We start from the raw sequence: 23,262 nt of genomic DNA, 5'->3' as shown, positions 1-23,262 counted from the left end.
TTTTTTTTTGAGACAGAGTTTTACTCTGTCATCTGGGTAAAGTGCCCTGACATCATGATAGCTCACAGCAGCCTCAAACTCTTGGGCTCAAGTGATTTTCTTATTCATCCTCTCAAGTAGCCAGGACTAGAGGCAACCACCACAATGCTCAGCTAATGCTTTTTTCTTTTTTGGTTTTTGGCCGGGGCTGGGTTTGAACCCGCCACCTCTGGCATATGGGACCGGCGCCACCCCTTCTTTTCTTTTCTTTTTTTTTTGCAGTTTTTGGATGGGGCTAGGTTTGAACCTGCCACCTCCGGTATATGGAGCCAGCACCCTACTCCTTTGAGCCACAGGTGCCGCCCAGCTAATGCTTTTTTTCTATTTTTAGTAGAGATGGATCTTACTCTTGCTCTTGCTCAGGCTGATCTTGAACTCCTGAGCTCAAGGGATCTGCTTGCCTCAACTCCCTGAGTGGTAGGGTTATAGGCATGAGCCACTAGGACTAGCCTCTTTTTCTTTTTTTAGAGACATAGTCTTACTCTGTCACCAGGGTAGAGTCCTGTGACCTCAGCTTACTCATAGCAAGCACAGATTCCTGGACTCAAGCAATCCTCCTACCTCAGCCTCCTGAGCAGCTAAGATTAGAAGTCTGCACCAACACACCTTTCTATTCTTAGTAGAGTCGGAGTCTTGCTCTTGCTCAGGCTGGTCTTGAGCTCTTGACTTCAAGAGATCCTCCTGCTTCAGCCTCCTAGAGTGCTAGAATGATGCTTGACCACCATGCATACCCTTTTTTGAGGTCTCTGATGAGATGTCTGTTCATATTCTGTGAGTCAAAAACCCAACATAGGGGCGGCGCCTGTGGCTCAGTGAGTAGGGCACCGGCCCCATATGCCGAGGGTGGCGGGTTCAAACCCAGCCCCGGCCAAACTGCAACAAAAAAATAGCCGGGCGTTGTGGCGGGCGCCTGTAGTCCCAGCTGCTCGGGAGGCTGAGGCAAGAGAATCGCGTAAGCCCAAGAGTTAGAGGTTGCTGTGAGCCGTGTGACACCACGGCACTCTACCCGAGGGCGGTACAGTGAGACTCTGTCTCTACAAAAAAAAAAAAAAAAACCAACATAAATTATGTTCATTTTTTGCGCACTCTATGTATATCTAAGAATTTACTGTTATACTCAAAAGTTACAACAACATTCATTAACCATTTTGTATAACATTAGTATGATAAATTACCAACATTAGTAATGGTTTGTGTATACCTATAGACAATTAGATTTGGAAGCATTTTCTTTTTTTGAGACAGAGTCTCATTATGTTGCCCTCAGTAGAGTGCCATGGCATCATCACAGCTCATAGCAACCTCAAACTCCTGGCTTAAGTGATTCTCTTGCCTCAGCCTCCCAAGTAGCTGGCATTGCAGGTGCCCATCACAATGCCTGGCATTTTTTTATTGTAGTTGTCATTGGTTAGCAGGCCCGGGCCAGGTTCAAACCTGCCAGCTCTGGTGTATTTGGCTGGCACCCTAGCCGCTGAGCTACAGGCACAGCCCTGGAAGCATTTTTAAAGCCTCTAGGTCAGTCCCCTTTTTCATGAATGAAGACAGTAAGGACTAGAGAAGTGACTTGCTCAAGGTCATAAAAAGCTAAGAGAAAAACCTCAAGTCTTCAAATTCCTAGCATCATCTTCCCATTAAGCAACACTGTTCTAAATAACCACATTGATTTTATAGCTGTTTTTTTTTTTTTTCCTGTAAACATGGAGTCTCACTTTATTGCCCTCGGTAGAGTGCCGTGGCGTCACACAGCTCACAGCAACCTCCAACTCCTGGGCTTAGGCAATTCTCTTGCCTCAGCCTTCAGAGTAGCTGGAACTACAGGCGCCCACCACAATGCCTAGCTATTTGTTGCAATTTGGCCAGAGCTTGTTTCAACCCACCACCCTTGGTATATGGGGCTGGTGTCCTACCCACTGAGCCACAGGCGCCACCCATGATTTTTTTTTTTTTTTTTTGTAGAGATAGAGTCTCACTGTACCGCCCTCGGCTAGAGTGCCATGGCGTCACACGGCTCACAGCAACCTCTAACTCTTAGGCTTATGTCTTAGGCTTACGCAATTCTCTTGCCTCAGCCTCCCGTGCAGCTGGAACTACAGGTGTCCGCCACAACGCCCGGCTATTTTTTTGTTAGTTTGGCTGGGGCTGGGTTTGAATCCGCCACCCTTGGCATCTGGGGCCGGAGCCCTACTCACTGAGCCACAGGCGCCGCCCCGCGCCACCCATGATTTTATAGCTTTTTTTCTTTGAGTCTGTATCTGTCATTATAAATGCCCCCTTTTTTTTTTTTTTTTTTTCAGTTTTTGGCTGGGGCTGGGTTTGAACACACCACCTCTGGCATATGGTGTTGGTGCCCTACTCTTTTGAGCCACAGGTGCCGCCCCCCCCTTCTCTTTCTTTAGAGACACAGTCTTACTTTGTTGCCCTCGGTAGAGTGCTCTGCAGTCACAGCTCACAGCAACCTCCAACCAGCTCTTGGGCTTAGGTGATTCTCCTGCCTCAGCCTCCTGAGTAGCTGGGACCACGGGCGCCCGCCACAATGCCCAGCTATTTTTTGTTGCAGTTTGACAGGGGCCAGGTTTGACCCCGCCACCCTCGGTATATGGGGCCGGTGCCCTACTCACTGAGCCACAGGTGCCACCCAATGCCCCCAGTTTTTTAGGCATCATATACTATTTGAAAACCCTCAATTTCCTAATATTATGCACATAGACATAGAAAAACACTATCATGGGCTGGGTGCGGTGGCTCAGGCCTGTAATCCTGGCACTCTGGTAGGCCAAGGTGGGAGGATTTCTTGAGCTCAGGAGCTCAAGACCAGCCTGAGCAAGAGTGAGACCCTGGTCTCTACTAAAAATAGAAAAATTAGGCGTGCCACCTCCCCCTCTCTTCCTCGTCACTACCTACGGAGGTGGCCGCCATCTCCTATTCAGCATCACTGCCACCCTCAGATCCCTTGTGAAGCCGAATATGGTCAAAAAAAGAACCGAGAAGTTTATCCGGCACCAGTCAGACCGAAATGTCAAAATTACGCGTAACTGGGGGAAACCCAGAGGTATTGACAACAGGGTTCGGAGAAGATTCAAGGGCCAGATCTCGATGCCCAACATTGGTTACGGGGGCAACAAGAAAACAAAGCATATGGTGCCCAATAGTTCCTCGTCCACAACATCAAGGAGCTGGAAGTGCTGCTGACATGCAACAAATCTTACTGTGCGGAGATTGCTCACAACATTTTCTCCAAGAACTGCAAAGCCATTGTGTAAAGAGCAGGTCACCTGGCCATCAGAGTCACCAATCCCAATGCCAGGCTGCACAGTGAAGAAAATGAATAGACAGCTCATGTGCACATTCTATTTGTGTTTAAATAAAACCATAAAAACTGCAAAAAAAAAACCAAAAAAAAAAAACAGAAAAATTAGCCAGGCATTGTGGTGGACACCTGTAATCCCTCCCAGCTGTTTGGGAGGCTGAGGCAAGAGGATCATTTGAGCCCAAGAGTTTGAGGTTGCTGTAAGCTATGACTCCACGGCACTCTACCAAGGGCATCAAAATGAGACTTTTCCTCAAATAAATAAATAAATAAGAAAATCACGGCTCGGCACCCATAGCATAGTGGTTACAGCACCGGCCACATACACTGAGGCTGGCAAGTTGGAACCCAGCTTGGGCCAGCTAAACAACAATGACAACTGCAACCAAAAAAATAGCTGAGCAGGGCGGCGCCTGTGGCTCAGTCAGTAAGGCGCCAGCCCCATATACCGAGGGCGGCGGGTTCAAACCCAGCCCCGGCCAAACTGCAACAAAAAAAAAAATAGCCGGGCGGCGCCTGTGGCTCAGTTGGTAAGGCGCCGGCCCCATACACCGAGGGTGGCGGGTTCAAGCCCGGCCCCGGCTGAACTGCAACAAAAAAATAGCCGGGCGTTGTGGCGGACGCCTGTAGTCCCAGCTACTCGGGAGGCTGAGGCAAGAGAATCGCTTAAGCCCAAGAGTTGGAGGTTGCTGTGAGCTGTGTGATGCCATGGCACTCTACCAAGGGCCGTAAAGTGAGACTCTGTCTCTACAAAAAAATAAATAAATAAAATAAAAATTAAAAAAAAAAAATAGCCAGGCATTGTGGCGGGCGCCTGTAGTCCCAGCTACTCGGGAGACTGAGGCAAGACAATCGCTTAAGCCCAGGAGTTGGAGGTTGCTGTGAGCTGTGTGAGGCCATGGCACTCTACCGAGGGCCATAAAGTGAGACTCTGTCTCTACAAAAAAAAAAAATAGCCGAGCATTGTGGCGGGGGGCCTGTAGTCGGTCCCAGCTACTTGGGAGGCTGAGGCAAGATAATTGCTTAAGCCCAAGAGTTGGAGGTTGCTGTGAGCTCTGACACCACAGCACTCTACCAAGGGTGACATAGTGAGACTCTGTCTCAAAAAAAAAAAAAGAGAGAAAGGAAAAACACTATCATTCTGTGCTAATAAAGGCCTGACTCTGACAACCTGGGTCCCCTTTCTTTGTCTGGGGTTTCCTAGACTTTACTTTGATCCAGTCCTTTTTTCTCTTTCCCAGCCCATTGCTTTCCATATCTGAGCAGTGTTGCACTTAAGGCAATAGAAGTTCTGGACTGGGGCCAGGTGCGGTGGCTCGCACCTGTAATCCTAGCACTCTGGGAGGTCAAGGTGGTTGGATTGCTTGAGTTGATGAGTTTGAGAGCAGCCTAAGCAAAAGCGAGACCCTGTCTCTTCTAAAACTAGAAAAACTGAGGCAAGAGAATTGCTGGAGCCCAAGAGTTGGAGGTTGCTGTGAGCTATGATGCCACAATACTCTACCCAGGGTGACAGCTTGAGACTCTGCCTCAAAAAAAAGAAAATAGGGTGGCGCCTGTGGCTCAGCAAGTAGGGCCCCGGCCCCATATACCGAGAGTGGCGGGTTCAAACCTGGCCCTGGCCAAATTGCAAACAAAAAATAGCCGGGCATTGTGTCAGGTACCTGTAGTTACAGCTACTCGGGAGGCTGAGGCAAGAGAATTGCCTAAGCCCAAGAGCTGGAGATTGCTGTGAGCTGTGACGCCACGGCACTCTACCGAGGGCGACAATGTGAGACCGTGTCTCAAAAAAAAAAATAAATAAATAAAATAAAAAGAAGTTCTGCATTGTTCATTGTGGAGCTGCAAGAGTCCAGGGAGGGGAAAGTGTAGAGTAAGCATGAACATTGTTAAGTAGTCACTGGGTACTCTTTGAATGAATTAATGAATGAATGAGCAAATAAAAGCTAGAAGAAAATAAAAACTCATTTTGTCCTCTTAGGTTGTGGGAGAATGCTCTTCCTTGGCATCTGTAAGTATTGTGAGTGAGGGATGGGTAGACAGGGGATGACTTGAAGGGACAGATGGGACTTCTTCTGCAACCCTTTTTGCCCTCAGTAAAGTGCCATGGGACATAGCTCACAGCAACCTCAAACTCTTAGGCTTAAGTGATTCTCTTGCCTCAGCCTCCCGAGTAGCTGGGACTATAGGCACCTGCCATAACATCTGGATATTTTTAGAAATGTGGTCTTGCTCTTGCTCAGGCTGGTCTCAAACCTGTGAACTCAAGCAATCCACCCCCCTCGGGCTCCCAGAGTGCTGGGATTATAGGCATGAGCCACTGTGCCCTGCCCAAATGTTTGTTTTCAATAAATGTTTGACAATTGAGAGAAACACAAATGCTGCATAAAGTCTTAGCTTGGTGGACTGTAAACAAAAAGGAAAAGAAAATCTGGAAATTAATAATCCACTAAGTTTTAATTACAGTGTGACTACTGATGCTCAAATCTTTTCTCTTTTATTCTATGTGTGTCTGTGTGTATGATGATAAAGGGAGATAGGGCTGGGTTTCTGTAAACATGTGGGTGAACCTAAGGAGTTTGGAACAGGTTTTGGAAAACAGAATATATACTTTGCAGATATCACAGTTTGGCAAGAGATAGGCTCTGTTTTCATTTAGCAAATTCTATGGATTCATAGAAATGATGGATTAAAGTGTCTGATATGAAAATCAACCAGCATCGTAGCAGTCATCATGTCTCTGAATATTTAAAACTGTGAAAGTTCAGGTTTGGCACGTATGGCTCAAGTGGCTAAGGCGCCAGCTACATACACCTGAGCTGGTGGGTTCAAATTCCCCTGGGCCCACCAAACGACAATGATGGCTGCAACCAAAAAATAGCTGGGCATTGTGGTGGGAGCCTTGTAGTCCCAGCTACTTGGGAGGTGGAGGCAGGAGAATCGCTTGAGCCCAGGAGTTGGAGGTTGCTGTGAGCTGTGATGCCATGATACTCTTAAAAAAAAAAACAAAAAGGGCGGCGCCTGTGGCTCAGTGAGTAGGGCGCCAGTCCCATATGCCGAGGGTGGCGGGTTCAAACCCAGCCCCGGCCAAACTGCAACAACAAAAAAAAATAGCTGGGCCTTGTGGTGGACACCTGTATTCCCAGCTGCTCGGGAGGCTGAGGCAAGAAAATAGCGTAAGCCCAAGAGTTAGAGGTTGCTGTGAGCCGTGTGACGCCACGGCACTGTATCCGAGGGCGGTACAGTGAGACTCTGTCTCTACCAAAAAAAAAAAAAAAAAAACTGTGAAAATTCAGAAGAATAAGAGAATAGTCCCAGACTGAGCTAGAGTGTTCTAGAATTCAGTGAATTCCAAGCCTTCTGAGAGTGAAAGGGTACTTCCCCCCCTCTCCCCCCATGAACCTCACTTCTGTGGCCTTGACAGACGGAAGAACTAATAACTTGTTATTCTAATAAGTAATCGTGGTGGACAATTGCTATTGTTGTTGTGCTGCCCAGACTATTTTTCTCCCACACCTTTTGATAGCAGAATTTGTTCCATCCTTATGTTCATGATATGGGAAAGGAATTTTCTTTCTTCTTTTTTTTTTTTTTTGTAGAGACAGAGTCTCACTTTATGGCCCTCGGTAGAGTGCCATGGCATCACACAGCTCACAGCAACCTCCAACTCCTGGGCTGAAGCAATTCTCTTGCCTCAGCCTCCCGAGTAGCTGGGACTACAGGCGCCCGCCACAACGCCCAGCTATTTTTTGGTTGCAATTCAGCCGGGGCCGGGTTTGAACCTGCCACCCTCGGTATATGGGGCCGGCACCTTACCGACTGAGCCGCAGGCGTCTCCCGGGAAAGGAATTTTCTTTGGATCTATCTTCCCTGGCTGCCTGGAGAGTTTCACACGGCTAACTCCTGTGACTCCAGCACTCTGGGAGGCTGAGGCAAGAGGCTTGCTTGAGCCCAGGATTTTAATGTTGCTGAGGCAATGGCACTCTAGCCTGGGCAACAAAGCAAGACTCTGTCTAAAAAACTAAAGTAATAGGCTCAGCGCCTGTTGCTCAGTGGTTAGGGAACCAACCACATACACCGGGACTAGTGGGTTCGAACCCAGCCCGCTAAACAACAGCATTGTGGCAGGCGCCTGTAGTCCCAGCTATTTGGTTAAGCCCAAGAGTTTGAGGTTGCTGTGAGCTGCAATGATGCCACGGCACTCTACTGAGGGAGATATAATGAGGCTCTGTCTCAAAATAATAATAATAATAATTCAATAATTAAAAAGACAAATCAACTGGGCTTGGTGGCGCACATCTGTAGTCCCAGCTACTTAGGAGGCTGAGGCAGAAGGATCCTTAAGTTTAGGAGTATAAGGTTGCAGTGAGCTATGATGATGCCACTGCATTCTAGCTGGGGCAACAGAGCAATACTCTGCCTGAAAAAAAAAAAAAAGGCAAAGAGGCTGAAGGAAGGAAAAAATGCTGAGTTGAATGGACAGAGAGAGAAGGAAAGAGTGGGGTTGGAGGGAAGGATGATGACATCATCTATAGACCTGAAATTAGGACTTTGCATTTCCAGTTTGGTGAACCAAACCCCTCCTCCTCCATTTGTTTTTACTATTAGCCTTTCCACGTGGGCTTCTTTCTTTCACTTGCATCTGAAGGTATCTGACGAATATGGCTCCTACCTCTCTTTCCCTGCCTACAGAAGGAGAGTGGGGGGGACATGTATCTCTGTGCCTGGGTTTTGTCATAATGATCCCTTGTGGATTAGTTGATCAGTGGTAAGTTGTTTCCCCCCCTCAAACACAGAGTACAGTATTATTATAAACAGTAACTTCTATTCTTAGGAACTGCAGGTTTCCCCATCTTGGCTGTCTTACCAGAGTTTCTGAATCACCGCCAGTTCTCTTTCAATAACACAAGATACAATCTAAGCAGAATGGTAACAATAGTCCAAATTTTTAAAATAATCCAAAATACTAGGAATTTCCAGTCACTTGTATAAACGAGGTCCACAGATAACTATTAGATTTTTTTTTTTTTTAGAGACAGAGTCTCACTGTACCGCCCTCAGGTAGAGTGCCGTGACATCACATGGCTCACAGCAACCTCTAACTCTTGGGCTTACGCGATTCTCTTGCCTCAGCCTCCCGAGCAGCTGGGACTACAGGCGCCCGCCACAACGCCCGGCTATTTTTTGGTTGCAGTTTGGCCGGGGCTGGGTTTGAACCCACCACCCTTGGCATATGGGGCCGGCGCCCTACTCACTGAGCCACAGGCGCCGCCCGATAACTAGTAGATTTTTTTTTTTTTTTTTCCAGATAGCAACTAGAGTTCAATATTTATTTACAGGGTTATTTTTAGGTAAAATCGTGACATTCAATGATACTGAATATGCTATTTGGTTATTTTGACAAATACAAATACCTCTGTATCCTAAATCCCCTTTAAAGATCCAGAACATTGTCACGATCCTAGAAAGTTCTCTCAGTCTTTGGACCAACACCCCTGAAGGAAACTGCTGCTATGATTTTTTTTTTTCACCATAAATTAGTTTGGTCTGTTCTAGAATTTCCTCTCGATGGGATCCTATTGTGGTGTCTTTTGGTCGGGCTTCTTTATTCAGCGTGTTCTCGAGATAACTAGTAGATTTTTAAACATCATTTTATTGTATGTGGTTTGTGCTGTGGCATTTTATTGATGCTTGACAAATAAGACTGTAATTCATGGACAGGAAGCACTGAATAACAAAAAGAACTAAGGTCTGCTTGACATCACTCACTCTTAAGAAGGCTGTTTACATCTCAGTTTACCTCCCAGTGTGTTTTAAAATACTCTTGCAAATCTCAGTTGTCTGGAAATAGCTGTTCTACCTTCTTTCAATAGAAGCCCCCACCTTCTGAGTACACTGGCTCATAGTTATTTATGAGGCTAATGTCACTCAAAGACTATTTTTTATACCACTCCCCCTTACTCTCTTCCCCTCACATATCAAGACAGATCTATATAAAATTAGAAACTTCCCATAAGGTATTCAGTCTCTTAAGTCGGAATTATCAGTCAGCAATTGTTTATGAAGTATAAATTCATCATATTTATGAGAACTATGAGACTATTCCTTCTTTTTTTTTTTTGCAGTTTTTGGCCAGGGCTGGGTTTGAACCCGCCACCTCCGGCATATGGGGCCAGTGCCCTACTCCGATGAACCACAGGTGCCGCCCTCTATTCCTTCTTAAGAAAAGATTTCTGGGCTCCGCGCCTCTAGCTCAGCGGGCACCAGCCATATACACCCGAGCTGGTGGATTCCAACCCAGCCTGGGCCTGCCAAACAACAATGACAACTGCAACAAAAAAATAGCCGGGTGCTGTGGCGGGCACCTATAGTCCCAGCTACTTGAAAGGCTGAGGCAAGAGAATCGCTTAAGCCCAGGCGCTGAAGGTTGCTTTGAGCTGTGATGCCGAGATGCTGAGAGCACTCTCTCTACTGGGGGCAACAAAGTGAGATTTGTCTTAAAAAAAAAAAAAAGAAAGAAAAGAAAAGATTTCTGGGGTGGCGCCTGTGGCTCAGTCGGTAGGACGCCGGCCCCATATACCGAGGGTGGCAGGTTCAAACCCAGCCCCGGCCAAACTGCAACAAAAAAATAGCCGGGCGTTGTGGCGGGCGCCTGTAGTCCCAGCTGCTGGGGAGGCTGAGGCAAGAGAATCGTGTAAGCCCAAGAGTTAGAGGTTGCTGTGAGCCGTGTGACGCCACTGCACTCTACACGAGGGCGGTACAGTGAGACTCTGTATCTAAAAAAAAAAAAAGTTGCACAAATGGCTGGGCATAGTGGTTCATCCCTCTAATCCTAACACTCTGGGAGGCCAAGGCGGGAGGATCCCTTCATATCAGGAGTTTGAAAGCAAAGTCAGACTCCCTCTCTACTAAAAAAAAAATTAACCAGGCAAATGTGGCAGACACCTCAGCCTACTCAGGAGGCTTAGGCAGGAGGATCGCCTGAATTTAGGAGTCTGAGGTTGTTGTGAGCTAGGCTGAGGCCATGGCACTCTAGCATGGGCAATAGAATCAGATTCTGACTCAAAAAAATAAATTACATAAATGAATGGTATCCATTGTTATCAGAGATAAATATAGGGTTGTATTAGTGAAAGCACATGTAGTGAGAATAAAATGGAGTCTGTCAGTCTAGGGCAGACATGACACAGTTGGTGTGGTCAGTTTAGGTCCTGCCTGGCTTTCACCACAGTCTCGTTTAATGTTTTGTAAATTTAACTCCCACCCTAAAGATGACTATCTTAAATAGCTGGGTATTGTGGTGGGCGCCTGTAGTAGGCGATTGGATCACATGACAGAAAAGGCAAGAGAATTCTCTTGTAGGCAAGAGAATCGCTTAAGCCCAGGAGTTGGAGGTTGCTGTGAGCTGTGTGAGGCCACGGCACTCTACCGGGGCCGTAAAGTGAGACTCTGTCTGTACAAAAAAAAAAAAAAAGATGCCTATCTTAAGGTAGATTGATTGAGGAGATTAACTTTTGAATTAGAATGTTGTGGCAGGTTGTGGGTTATACTTATTGTTTACCCATAGGTCATGGGTTCCCCAGATTATTGATTATTGTTGTTTAAGTTAAGAGTTAAGGCTGGATGTGGTGGCTCACGCCTATAATCCTAGTAAGTTGGGAGGCCAACTTACTAGGCGAGGTGGGTGGATTGCCTGAGCTCAGGAGTTCCAGCCTGAGCAGGAGGCAAAACCCTGTCTCTAAAAAATAGCTGGGCATTGGGTGGTGCCTGTGGCTCAAGGAGTAGGGTGCCGGTCCCATATGCCGGAGGTGGCAGGTTCAAACCTAACCCCGGCCAAAAGCCACAAAAAAAAAAAAAAAAAAAGCCACTATCACTGCGACTTTGGGAAATCATTCTTGTGGTTCCTCCCGTGTGTATGGTATTTGGAAATAAACCTTTCTCTTATTAAAAAAAAAAAAATAGCTGGGCCTTGCGGTGGGTGTCTGTAACCCCAGCTACTTGGGAGGCTGAGGCAAGAGGATCGCTTGAGCCCAAGGGTTTGAGGTTGCTGTGAGCTATGATACCAAGGCCCTCTATCTGGGGCAGGAAAGTGAGTCTCTGTCTTAAAAAAAAAAAAAAAAAAAAAAAGAAAACATGGTCTTCCCTTTGAACTTAAATGTATGAAACTGTAATTATGGAAATGGAAGAGCAGAACAGCCTTGAAGGGGCCACTCTCCCTGTTCTCTAGAATCCTGGCCTTCTGACAAGTAAAGTTGGGTGGACATATCCCTGTCTCTGCATATTGGCTGACAGTGACAGGCGGCTGAACCCTCTTTTTCTGGTAACATTAAGACAATAATGACAACTGCAACAAAAAATAGCCGGGTATTATGGCAGGCACCTGTAGTCCCAGCTACTTGGGAAGCTGAGGCAAGAGAATCTCTTAAGCCCAAGAGTTGGAGGTTGCTGTGAGCTGTGACAACACAGCACTCTACCAAGGGCGACATAGTAAGACTCTGTCTCAAAAAAAAACAAAGACAGTAGGCTTGGCGCCTGTAGCTCAGCAGCTAGGGTACCAGCCACATACACTGGAGCTGGTGGGTTTGAATCCAACCCTGGCCTGTCAAACAACAATGACAACTACAACCAAAAAATAGCCGGTCATTGTGGCAGGTGCCTGTAGTCTCAGCTACTTGGGAGGCTGAGGCAAGAGAATCGCTTAAGTCCAAGGGTTTGAGGTTGCTGTGAGCTGTGACGCCCTACTGAGGGCGACATAGTGAGACTGTCTAAAAAACAAACAAACAAACAAACAAAAACAGTAGTCCCCAACTTTTTTGGCACCAGTACCGGTTTCAGGAAAGGCAATTTTTCCACAAAGAGGGTCTGAAGAGAGGTGGAGCTCAGGCATGATAGGAGTCCTGGGAAGGGCTATAAATGCATAGGAAGCTTCCCTTTCTCAGCCTGCTGCTCACCTCTTGTTACTTCAGGAGGGTAGGGTGGAGGTGGGCTAAAGACCTCAGTATTAGCAAATTATTATTATTATTATTATTATTTTTATTTTTTATTTTTTATTTTTTATTTTTTTGTTTTTTTGGCCGGGGCTGGGTTTGAACCCCCCACCTCTGGCATATGGGACCGGCGCCGTACTCCTTGAGCCACAAGCGTCACCCATTATTATTTTTTTTTTTGTAGAGACAGTCTCACTTTACCGCCCTCGGTAGAGTGCCATGACGTCACAGGACTCACAGCAACCTCCAGCTCTTGGGCTTTCGCGATTCTCCTGCCTCAACCTCCCGAGCAGCTGGGACTACAGGTGCCCACCACAACGCCCTGCTATTTTCTTTTTTTTTTTTTTTTTTGGTTTTTGGCCGGGGCTGGGTTTGAACCCGCCACCGCTGGCATATGGGACCGGCACCCTACCCCTTGAGCCACAGGTGCCGCCCTCGCCCGGCTATTTTCTGGTTGCAGTTCAGCCAGGGCTGGGTTTGAACCCGCCACCCTAGGTATATGGGGCCGGCGCCCTACTCACTGAGCCACAGGCGCACCCAGGAATTTATTATTATTAACTTTTTAAATTTATTATTTTTTTTATTTTTCGAGATAAAGTCTCAAGCTGTTGCCCTGGGTAGAGTGCTCTGGCATCATAGTTCACAGCAACCTCCAACTCTTGGGTTTAAGCAATCCCTTGCCTCAGTTTTTCTATTTTTAGTAGAGAGGGGTATCACTTTTGCTCAGGCTGGTCTCAAACTCGTGACCTCAAGCAATCCACTTGCCTTGGCTTCAAAGAGTGGAAAGATTACAGGTGTGAGCCACCACACCCAACCATTATTAACTTTTTTTATTTTCGAGACAGAGTCTCACTTTGTCACCCTTGGTAGAGTGCTGTGGTGTCACCTGAAACTCTTGGGCTCAAGCGATTCTCTTGTCACAGCCTCCCAAGTAGCTGGGACTACAGGTACTTGCCCCAACACCTGGATACTTTCTTTAGAGACAGGGTCTCGCTCTTGCTCAGGTTGGTCTCGAACACAAGCAATCCATGTGCCTCAGCCTCCCAAAGTGCTAGGATTACAAGGGTGAGCCACCATGCTTGGCTAGTATTAGCAAATTAAAAATACACATGTATAAAGTAACTTGCCCTAGCCATTTTTACTCAACAATTGTGTATTTAAGTTTACTTAGGGAGGGAAAGGAAGCACAGTATAAAAGTCTAAGTAGGATTAGAGCATGTTAGGTTCAGAAATGTCTTTGGTAATAATTGAAATTAAGTCTCTTACTTTATAGATGATGGAATGAGGCTCAGAAGGGTAAAGTGAATAGTGTAAGGTCACTGACAGATGCCAAATTAGAAAGATTTGATTCTCATCCAATGATTGACTTTATCATCAATGGTTACCTCAAATCATGGCCCCATCAATTTCAATGTAATTAAGAGAGACAAGACATTGGGCGGCGCCTGTGGCTCAGCGGGTAGGGCGCTGGCCCCATATGCCAAGGGTGGCGGGTTCAAACCCAGCCCCTGCCAAACTGCAACAAAAAAATAGCCAGGTGTTGTGGCGGGCGCCTGTAGTCCCAGCTATTTGGGAGGCTGAGTCAAGAGAATCGCCTAAGCCCAAGGATTTGGAGGTTGCTGTGAGCTGTGACGCAATGGCACTCTACCGAGGGCGATAAGGTGAGACTCTGTCTCTACAAAAAAAAAAAAAAAGAGAGAGAGAGAGACAAGACATACAAATGACAAAATCAGAAAATAGTACAACACAGAACAACAACAAAAAAATTTTTTTTGAGACAGAGTCTCATTCTATTGCCCAGGCTAGAGAGACATGGCATCAGCTTAGCTCAGAGTAACCTCAAACTCCTGGGTTCTAGCCATCCTCCTGCTCAGCCTCCTTAGTAGCTAAGATGACACATGCCCAACATGACACTAGGCTAACTTTTCTATTCTTTATTTTTATTTTTATCATTATTATTTTTTGAGACAGAGTCTCCCTTTCCTGTTCTCAGTAGAGTGCCGTGGTGTCACACCTTACGGCAATTTCAAACTCTTTGGGCTTAAGTGATTCTCTTGCCTCAGCCTCCCAAGTAGCTGTGACTACAGGCACCCACCACAACACCTGGCTGTTTTTTGTTGTTGTTGCCGTTATCATTGTTGCTTTAGCTGGCCTGAGCTGGGTTTGAACCTGCCAGTTTCACTGTATGTGGCCGGCGCCCTACCCTCTGAGCTATGGATGCCGCCAAATTTTTTATTTTTTTTTTTGAGACAGAGTCTCAAGCTGTTGCTCTCGGTAGAGTGCCATGGCATCATAGCTCACAGCAACCTCCAACTCTTGGGCTCCAGCGATCCTCTTGCCTCAGTTTTTCTATTTTTAGTAAAGACGGGGGTCTCACTTTTCTTCAGCCTGGTCTCAAACTCATGAGCTCAAACAATCCACCCGCTTCGGCCTCCCAGAGTGCTAGGATTACAGGTGTGTGTCACTGTGCTTGGCCATTTTTGTATTTTTCAGTAGAGACAGGGCCTTGTTCTTGCTCTAATTCTGAACTCCTGAGCTCAAGGGATCCTCTACCCTCAGCCTCACAGAGTGCTAGGATTACAGACTGGCATGAGCTGTCTTGCTTGGACCAGACAGTTTTGTTTTGTTTTATTTTATTTTACTTTATCTTATTGTTTTGAGACAGAGTCTCACTTTGTCTCCTTTGGTAGAGTGCCGTGGTGTCATAACTCAAACCAACTGCAAACTCTTAGGCTCAAGCGATCCTCCTTCTTCAGCCTCCCAAGTAGCTGGGACTACAAACACGTGCCACAACTCCCAGGTAGTTTTTTTTTTTTTTTTTTGTAGAGACAGAGTCTCACTTAAGGGGCCCTTGGTAGAGTGCCGTGGGCTCACACAGCTCACAGCAACCTCCAACTCCTGGGCTTAAGTGATTCTCTTGCCTCAGCCTCCCGAGTAGCTGGGACTACAGGCACCCGCCACAACGCCTGGCTATTTTTTGGTTGCAGTTTGGCCGGGGCCAGGTTCCAACCCGCCACCCTCGGTATATGGGGCCGGCGCCTTACCGACTGAGCCACAGGCGCCGCCCTATTATTATTTTTTTTATTGTTGGGGATTCATTGAGGGTACAAGAAACCAAGTTACACTGATTGCATTTGTTAGATAAAGTCCCTCTTGTTCAGAAGTTTATATATACTCATTTTATTTGTTTTTATGTAGTTTTCTTTTTTTGGCCAGGGTTGGGTTTGAACCCGCCCCCTTCGGCATGTGGGGCCAGCGCCCTACTCCTTTGAGCAACAGGCGCTGCCCTTGGTAGAGTGCAGTAATGTCCTAGCTCACAGTAACCTCAAACTCTTGGACTCAAGTGAGCCTCTTGCTTTAGTTTTTTTTTTTTTTTAGACAGTCTTAAGCTGTTGCCCTGGGTACAGTGTTGTGGCATCACAGCTCACAGCAACCTCCAACTCTTGGGCTCAAGTGATTCCTTTTGCCTCAGTTTTCTATTTTTAGTAGAGATGGAATCTTGTTTTTGTTTAACTGTGAGCTCAAGCAATCCATCCGCTTTAGCCTCCCAGGCGTGAGCCACCATACCTGGCCTATACACTCATTTTAGAGGGGAGGAGGAGAGATAAATATAGGTAATTCTGTTGAGAGGCAATAAATGATTATTAGGGAGGATGAATAGATACTCTGGACAATGAATGGATGGTGGAAACAGATTGACTTGTAAATGATTCTCTTTGGAAATTAAATTAATGTGAGTGAAAGGTATTACTATTATTATTATTTTTTGGTTGCAGCCATCATTGTTGTTTGGCGGGCCCGGGCTGGATTCGAACCCACCAGCTCAGGTGTATGTGGCTGGCGCCTTAGCCGCTTGAGCCACAGGCGCCGAGCCGAAAGGTATTATTTTTAAAAAGGATTGGGTCAGGGTCTGGTTGCATTTGTGATCTTCCTTGTTGCAACAGTTATTGAGGTAATTGGGAGAGGAAGGAAAGACAATTATTTTAGTGGGTGGGTCAGGGTCTCTGGTTGATAAAGAAACTTCTAAGATTTGGGGAAAGCCAATGATGGGGTGGGAATGGAGGGTCAGAAAAACTTTGAGGTTTTTTTTAGACAATCTAGTGGACTGCCTCTCATATTTTGGGGTAAAAGTATCTTTTTTTTTTTGAGACAGAATCTCACTATGTCACTCTCGGTAGACTGCTGTCGCATCACAGCTCACAGCAACCTCAAACTCCTGGGCTTCTGCAATTCTCTTGCCTCAGTCTCCGGAGTAGCTAGGACTACAGGTGCCCGCCATGACACCTGGCTATTTTTTTGTGGCAGTTGTTATTTAGCAGGCCCGGGCAGGGTTCGAACCTTGGTGTATGTGGCTGGGGCCCTACTCACTGAGCTCTGGGAGTTGGAGTAAAAATATCTTGAATTTCCCTCAGTAGTATATAGCCTTATCAAGATGGGAGGGGAAGACTTCATTGGAAGTAGGTGACTTCCACGACAGGAAAGCCTTTCAACCACTAAGAACACCAATCTATTTTCCTTTTAGGGAAAACAACAGCAATATTTTCCAAAACTTTTTTTTTTTTTGCAGTTTTTGGCCAGGGCTGGGTTTAGAACCCGCCACCTCCGGCATATGGGGCCAGCGCCCTACTCCGTTGAGCCACAGGCGCTGCCCAATAATTTCCTTTTTTTTGTTGCAGTTTGGTAGGGGCTGGGTTTGAACCCGCCACCCTCGGCATATGGGGCTGGTGCCCTACACACTGAGCCACAGGCACCGCTCAATTTTTTTTTTTGTAGAGACAGTCTCACTGTACCGCCCTCGGGTAGAGTGCCGTGGCATCACGGCTCACAGCAACCTCTAACTCTTGGGCTTACGCGATTCTCTTGCCTCAGCCTCCCAAGCAGCTGGGACTACAGGCACCTGCCACAACGCCCGGCTATTCTAAAACTTTTGGAAATGAGAAAACTCCTTTCTTTCCCCCGCCTTGGGACCTCAACTGCACAATAGTTTTTCATACCAGGTGGCTGGAGTTGGTAGCCCAGCAGGGGAGAACATAGGCCAAGGACTTAGAAGCCCAGATTCCAAGGCAGCTAAGGAAACCAAGAAGACATCTACCTTTGTTGTTCCGTATTTGACCTTAAATTTACAAAAAGTGGTTAAGAGTGTAACCATTTGGAGAAATGGAGACCCCAGTATACAGGTCATAACGATCTGAAAGTCTTTTGAAAACAGGGTGAGTGGCCAATACTGAACTGTAAAAGTGAAGTTGGTTCATTAGGTTCTTTCCAGTAAACGGCAGTAACGAGTAAGTTTTGCAATATTTAGGGCAAGATCATTTATTTTTCAGTTCGCTAAGTGAACATGAAATTTATTTTTTAAAAGCTTTTTTTTTTTTTTTCTTTTTTGCAGTTTTTGGCCAGGGCTGGGTTTGAATCTACCACCTCCGGCATATGGGGCTGGCGCCCTACTCCCTTGAGCCACAGGCACCACCCTTTTTAAAAGCTTTTTAAAAAAGTAAAGTAATTAAAAGGATTTTTAAAAGGCCTTTTTTTTTTTAGAGACAGAGTCTCACTTTATGGCCCTTGGTAGAGTGCCGTGGCCTCACACAGCTCACAGCAATCTCCAGCTCCTGGGCTTAAGCGATTCTCTTGCCTCAGCCTCCCGAGTAGCTGGGACTACAGGTGCCCGCCATAGCACCCGGCTATTTTTTTGTTGCAGTTTGGCCAGGGCTGGGTTTGAACCCCCCACCCGCGGCATATGGGGCCGGCGCCCTACTCACTGAGCCACAGGCGCCACCCTTAAAAGGCCTTTTATTTCGACTATTTAAAGCTTCCAATAATGTGCCCGGTTCTCAGGTAGGTTAATGTTAGAATCCTCCCCACCACGTTTGGTTATCACTAATTTGCAGATGAGGAAACTGAGAAGCTCACAGAAGACTTTCAGCAATTTGCCAAGGTGCGATTGCGACTTGAATCCAGGTTTCCTACCCCTAGTTTCTGAGACCTTTCCAGACACCGTGGAAACACTCTTCAAACACTGCCACAAATGAACTTTTACAACAGTTGTGCCATCCAAGTATTTATGCTTTTTTAGTAACCAAACTGCGAGGACTAACCAGGTGAATTAAATGCATAGGGTTCTGTACCAGAAAGCGCTTATCTCACTTTTCATTTATTCAAAGGCTAGCCTGAGAGATCATTGAAAACATTACGTCCCTAAAGCACTGCGGAAAAACAAGGAAATTAACCAGGCAGAATGGCGACATGAGACTTGACAAAGTTGTTAATAAGGCGAGGCCCAAGGAGCTCCACGCCTGCTACTTCATTTATTTCAGAGATTAAATAGGCGCGACAGGGGGTTGGCGGCAGGCAGAAAGCAGGCTCTGGCGTGGCGCAGGCAGTTGGTATTCCTGGCACTCGGTGTTCGAGATGCTTCCTTAAAGTGTGCGTGTCTGTGTGGCTCGGTCTCCATATTCCACTTATTTTTACCTCAGTGTTTTAGCCTCGCTCATGGGCACCCAGACCACAAAATACGCCTGTAAAAACAAAGATCCCGCTCGGTCTCTTGCAAGAGGGCTACCTTTTTTAGGAGGCGGCCACCGGAGCTTCACTTCTTGGCCACCAGCGACGCCCTCGCCGCTGGCCGGGCGGAGGCGCGTCCGCGACCGCAAGCCGAGCCCGGGGTCTGGCCTTTCCACGCGGTGACCGCGACCACCGCCCAGCCTGCGCGTGGCGGCGTATGCGGCCGCGGTGACCTCGGGCTACCCCAGCCGCCCGGGCCCTCTTTGCGCAAATACGCGAGGCGCTGTCCTGAGGTGACACCGGCTGCACGGCAGGAGCAGCAGGCGCCGCCGATCAACTAGTTCGCACCGAGGATTCCTCTTGGTGCGTGGCCCAGTTTTCCTTCGGATGGGCTCCAACCCCTCCCTGACACCGCCCCCCGCGCCGCCACGCTCCGAGGCCTTCCCCGGGGAAGCCTCGCGTCCCTCCCCGGGGGCTCTGGGCGGCGCGAGCTTGATTCCTCGATTCCACAGGCGGTTCGCGCCCCGGGTGGAGGCGGGGCGCGCGGGGAGGGGGCTGGCCCCCGGCGCGGGAGGGGGCGGGGACCCGGGCCAGGGAGGCAGGGGCGGGCCGGCGTGGGGAGTTCCTTGCTCGCGGACCACACGCTCCGCGGGCCAATCCCGAGCCAGCCTCTAGCCGTGTCGCACGCGGGACACGTCCTAGCGTTTGTTGGCAGGGCCGGTGAGGGGGAGGGGGCCAGGAGGAGGGAGGGGAGTTGAGTGACAGGCTTCGCGGGGCAGGCTGGGAATTGTAGTTCCCAGCTTCCGTGGCCATAGCCATTTTGTAGTCGGGGAACTACAACTTCCAGAAGATCAAGGGGACTATTCTAAGGTGCCCCGGGAATAGGCGGCTCTCCCCCGGGCCGGGAGTCCTGGGGCACTTGTACCCAAGCAGCCCGGCTGCAGGTAGATGTGAGGGCAGTGGTGGGGCCAGCGTAGAGCGGCCGTGGGGTGAGCGGCAAGCAGGGGAAAGGGGGTGAGGTGGAGCGACCGAGCGTGCCATGCATTGAGCTAGGGAGCCTCTCTCAATTCCACTCCTGGGATCGGCGTGGGAGCGATGCCTGAGGGGTTGTCTGGGAAAAGATTCGTAGAGGCCTCTTGGGTGTCCGGTTGGCAGGGCTTCGGAAGTCGTCTGGACAGGGCTAGGGGCGGTCGGCCCCCGTTTTAGCTGGCGCCTGGGTGCTCAGCTGTGGGAGTTTTCGGCTGGCGTTCGGCGGGGAATTAGCCGAGGAGCCCTAACTTGTATAAAAGCAGAGTCCATTTAAAGTTGGGCTGGATAGCCTCTCTCTCATTGGTTAGGGGGCTTGGAAAAAAGAGACTCGGCGAGCCCTCGCTGTGGTGCTGCCGCCGCCGCCGCCGCCGCCGCTGGAGTTGACTCTTCTGCTCGCACTGCTGCTGCAGCACAAACGTGACTTCCAACATTTTTTATTTATCTTTCCCTTTTCTTTTCCAAGATGTAACTACAGATCAGACACTAAGGACCTTCACGTTTCGCTGATGTAGTTTTTGGAGGAAAAAGGGGGGAGTGAAGGGCGTCGGTTTTTTTTTTGTGTGTGTATGTGTTTCGGGGGAAATTTTCCATTATGAGTGTTTTACTAAAGTGAATTTTTTTTTTGTTTGCTTCGTTCGTCTTTGGCTCTTTTTTTTTTCCTTCCCAATTTTGGATTTATTTCAAGGCGAATCTGGCTTTGGGGGAAGAGGAAGAAAAGTCGGATTACAAGATCAACCACCACCAACAACAATAAAAACCACCAGGATATTTTTTTGCAAATTTCTGACGGCTTTAAATTCATGAAGCAATTGTCCCCTTTTGCAATCAGCATTTGGATCTCAGAATGAGCAAGGAAAGACCCAAGAGGAATATCATTCAGAAGAAATACGTAAGTGCTCCTAACAACACATCCTTTGACTTGCAGTTTTAAGCAATGGCTGTGAATGTCAAGTTTATAGATAATTCTGCAGCTGAAGGGTTTTAAACACAGCGTCCGATAAGGCTGTTTCTTTCTTTACTGAAAGAGGGCTTTTCAGGCAAAGTCGTGTCTGCCTAGTTTGGCTGAAAAAACAGATTGGTGTAGAGATACCTCAAGTGAATAAATTGACCTCGAATGACACAACCATAATCTAGTTTTAGATGAAAGGCAAGGGATTTTGGTGGAGCTAGGGGTGGGGGGGGAAGCTGCGGTAATGTAACTAAACTGCATTCTCTGGCGGATTTGGCCCCGTATTGCACTTTGCATGCAGATGAGCCTGTGTTATTATTATTAATGTTATTTGGTAAATCATGTAACGCGTGTGTGTTGGAAGCCTTTTAAGTTGCAATCGAGGGTCCGATTATGGCGATCTTCTTGGCACTGGCACATCAAATTTTATGTATGTGGTCGTTTGGGCTTATCTGGTTTACAACATAAACCAGTTTGGAATCATGTTACAGCGAATGCATTTGTTGGGATTGACCTTAATAATGAGGCTGGTTTTGTTTAAAAAAATGCATGGTTTCCAGTTTTAGGGGAAAGGGACATACCCTGTGGCTAATGTTTTTAAGTATGTTTGTGAATGCATGCATATGTAAGTGACTGAAAGTAATTTCCCCTGTTAACAGGGCTTCTGAAATAGGGTGATTATTCAGAGATTTAAATGGTGTGGAATAGTTAAATTTGTTTTGTGCATATTACAGATACGTTTCGATTGGAGTGTTTTTGTTTTGTGTGTGGTGGTTTTTTTTTTAAGTTTGGGGGGAGGGAAGAAAAGGGGATCGAGGGTTAACTATGCACTCGAGTGATCGGTGATTAGCTGCAAGCTTTAAATCAAATAAGTCGTTTTTTTAAAAAACGCCAAATGAACCCACATTAGGAATAATTTAGTGTTATAAGAAAGTTTTCTTTAACTCGAGTAGACAAATTGGTGTTAATATTTTCCTTTTTTGATTAGTGTGGTGTGTGTAATGGGGAGATGACCTTCGGGGCAGTGGTTTTGTAAAAAATATATTTAGTGGAAAAGCTGAATGCCCCTTCTAGAGCTGATCCTAATCCAGATACGTAAACTTCAACCATGAAGGGAAATGCAAGGTTAAATAATCGAGTCCAACTTAAAAAGCTGTTCCATAAAGAATTTAAGAATTAAAATACATCCGCATTGCAGAGGGCTGGGTAGAATGCAAAGGACTAGTTTAAACTCGGGCTCTAGAAACTGTATGGAGACAACCTTGCCTTGGAGCGAGGACGCCTTCTCCGGGCTAATTCCTTTCGGATGAAACCACAAAGCAAATGGGCTAGAACTTGGACAAGAACCGCCTCCGCCTCCCCCATCCCGGACCTCCTTAAGTTGGAGAGCAGCGTAGGGTGGGCTTTTTTGTTGCTGGTGGTCAGCAGATCGTGTCGAGTCGGGGCGTCCGGCCGCAGGAGTCGTAGCACAAGTTAAAGCTCTGGGAGCGGAGCCCGTGCTCCTGACGTGCTCTAGCCGGCTGCGGAGGGGACAGCGCGCCCGGGTCGGGGCCGGCTGGGCCGGGGCTGGGCGGGCGCACGCGCTGCCTGTAGGGGGCAGGCTCCGGGCTCCAGTCGGGAGCGCGGGGCGTGCGCGCAAGGCGGACACCAGGCGCCCGAGGCCGGCTAGCCAGCCGGTAGGCGGGCGGGGCCCAAGGGCGGTGCGGCCTGCGGGGCTTGGGGGAGGGGAGAGGGGGCTTGGGCGTGCCAGGAAGGAGGGGCGCGGCGCACAGCTGCAGCGGGTGCCCCCCACCGCGCTCACTGTAGAGCATGGCGGCGGCGGCCCTGTCAGCTTCCCGCGGCCCTGCCCGCTGGCTTCAACGCAGTCTCGAGAGCAACAGGTTAAGCCGGCGAGACGTCAGCGCGCCCCCTCCCCACCCCCCGGTTTTTCCCCAGCCGCGCGCCCGGGTCCCCGCCCTCAGTCCCTCCCTCCGCCCCCGGCTGCTCCCGGTTCCCGGACTCTCCGGGCCGCGTTCTGTTGTCATTGTGACGTCACAAAGGGACGGGCGGGGGTGGAACCTTCCCCTCCTCCTCCGTGACGTCAAAAGTCGGGCGGGAGGTTTCGGGCGCGGCGGGGCTGCCGGGGGAGGAGGCAGCGGAGCGGGGGCGGGGGCTGCTGCGGAGCCGGCTGCTGCGTGGGAGGAGGAAGAGGAGGAAGAGAACGTGCCCGGCCTCTGCCTTCCGCCCGGAAGCGCCGCTCTTCCCACCAGGTGAGCGCCGGCGAGCCTTTGGTCCCCAAACCAGTGCGTCGGGATCGTGTTCTGATCACATTTGGGGGAGGGGGGGACAGGGAGGAGGCCTCTCCTTTCTGCAGGAGTGTTTTTAATTCCTCCGTTCCAGGTCTTTATTACTGTGGTGCTTGTGTTTCATCAATGCTTTGTTGGAGGACCGTATTGTGAATTCTGTCACCTTGTCAC

At 48.2% G+C, this 23,262-nt stretch overlaps 1 protein-coding gene and 1 pseudogene across 2 annotated transcripts in view; both read left to right on the top strand.

Annotated features, from left to right (window-relative positions):
* Positions 1-2,763: 2,763 nt before the first annotated feature.
* LOC128594734 (60S ribosomal protein L32-like) lies at positions 2,764-3,368 on the top strand (annotated as a pseudogene).
* A 16,367-nt stretch (positions 3,369-19,735) lies between these two features.
* The window catches only part of JARID2 (jumonji and AT-rich interaction domain containing 2), a 277,560-nt gene continuing 274,033 nt past the window's right edge, over positions 19,736-23,262 (top strand). Inside the window, exon 1 of one of the 2 annotated variants that reach the window (XM_053603827.1) lies at positions 19,736-20,746. In XM_053603827.1, the coding sequence (XP_053459802.1) occupies positions 20,702-20,746 (45 nt within the window). In that variant the 5' untranslated portion in view covers positions 19,736-20,701. Of the gene's footprint in view, positions 20,747-22,945; positions 23,056-23,262 lie in introns of those variants that run through there. The other variant, XM_053603829.1, reaches the window with a different exon arrangement.

This window comes from Nycticebus coucang, chromosome 9 (assembly GCF_027406575.1).
Source record: "Nycticebus coucang isolate mNycCou1 chromosome 9, mNycCou1.pri, whole genome shotgun sequence".
Lineage (NCBI taxonomy): Eukaryota > Metazoa > Chordata > Mammalia > Primates > Lorisidae > Nycticebus > Nycticebus coucang.
The sequence above is the reverse complement of the archived record's forward strand: the minus strand, read 5'-3'. Positions and strand labels throughout refer to the sequence as shown.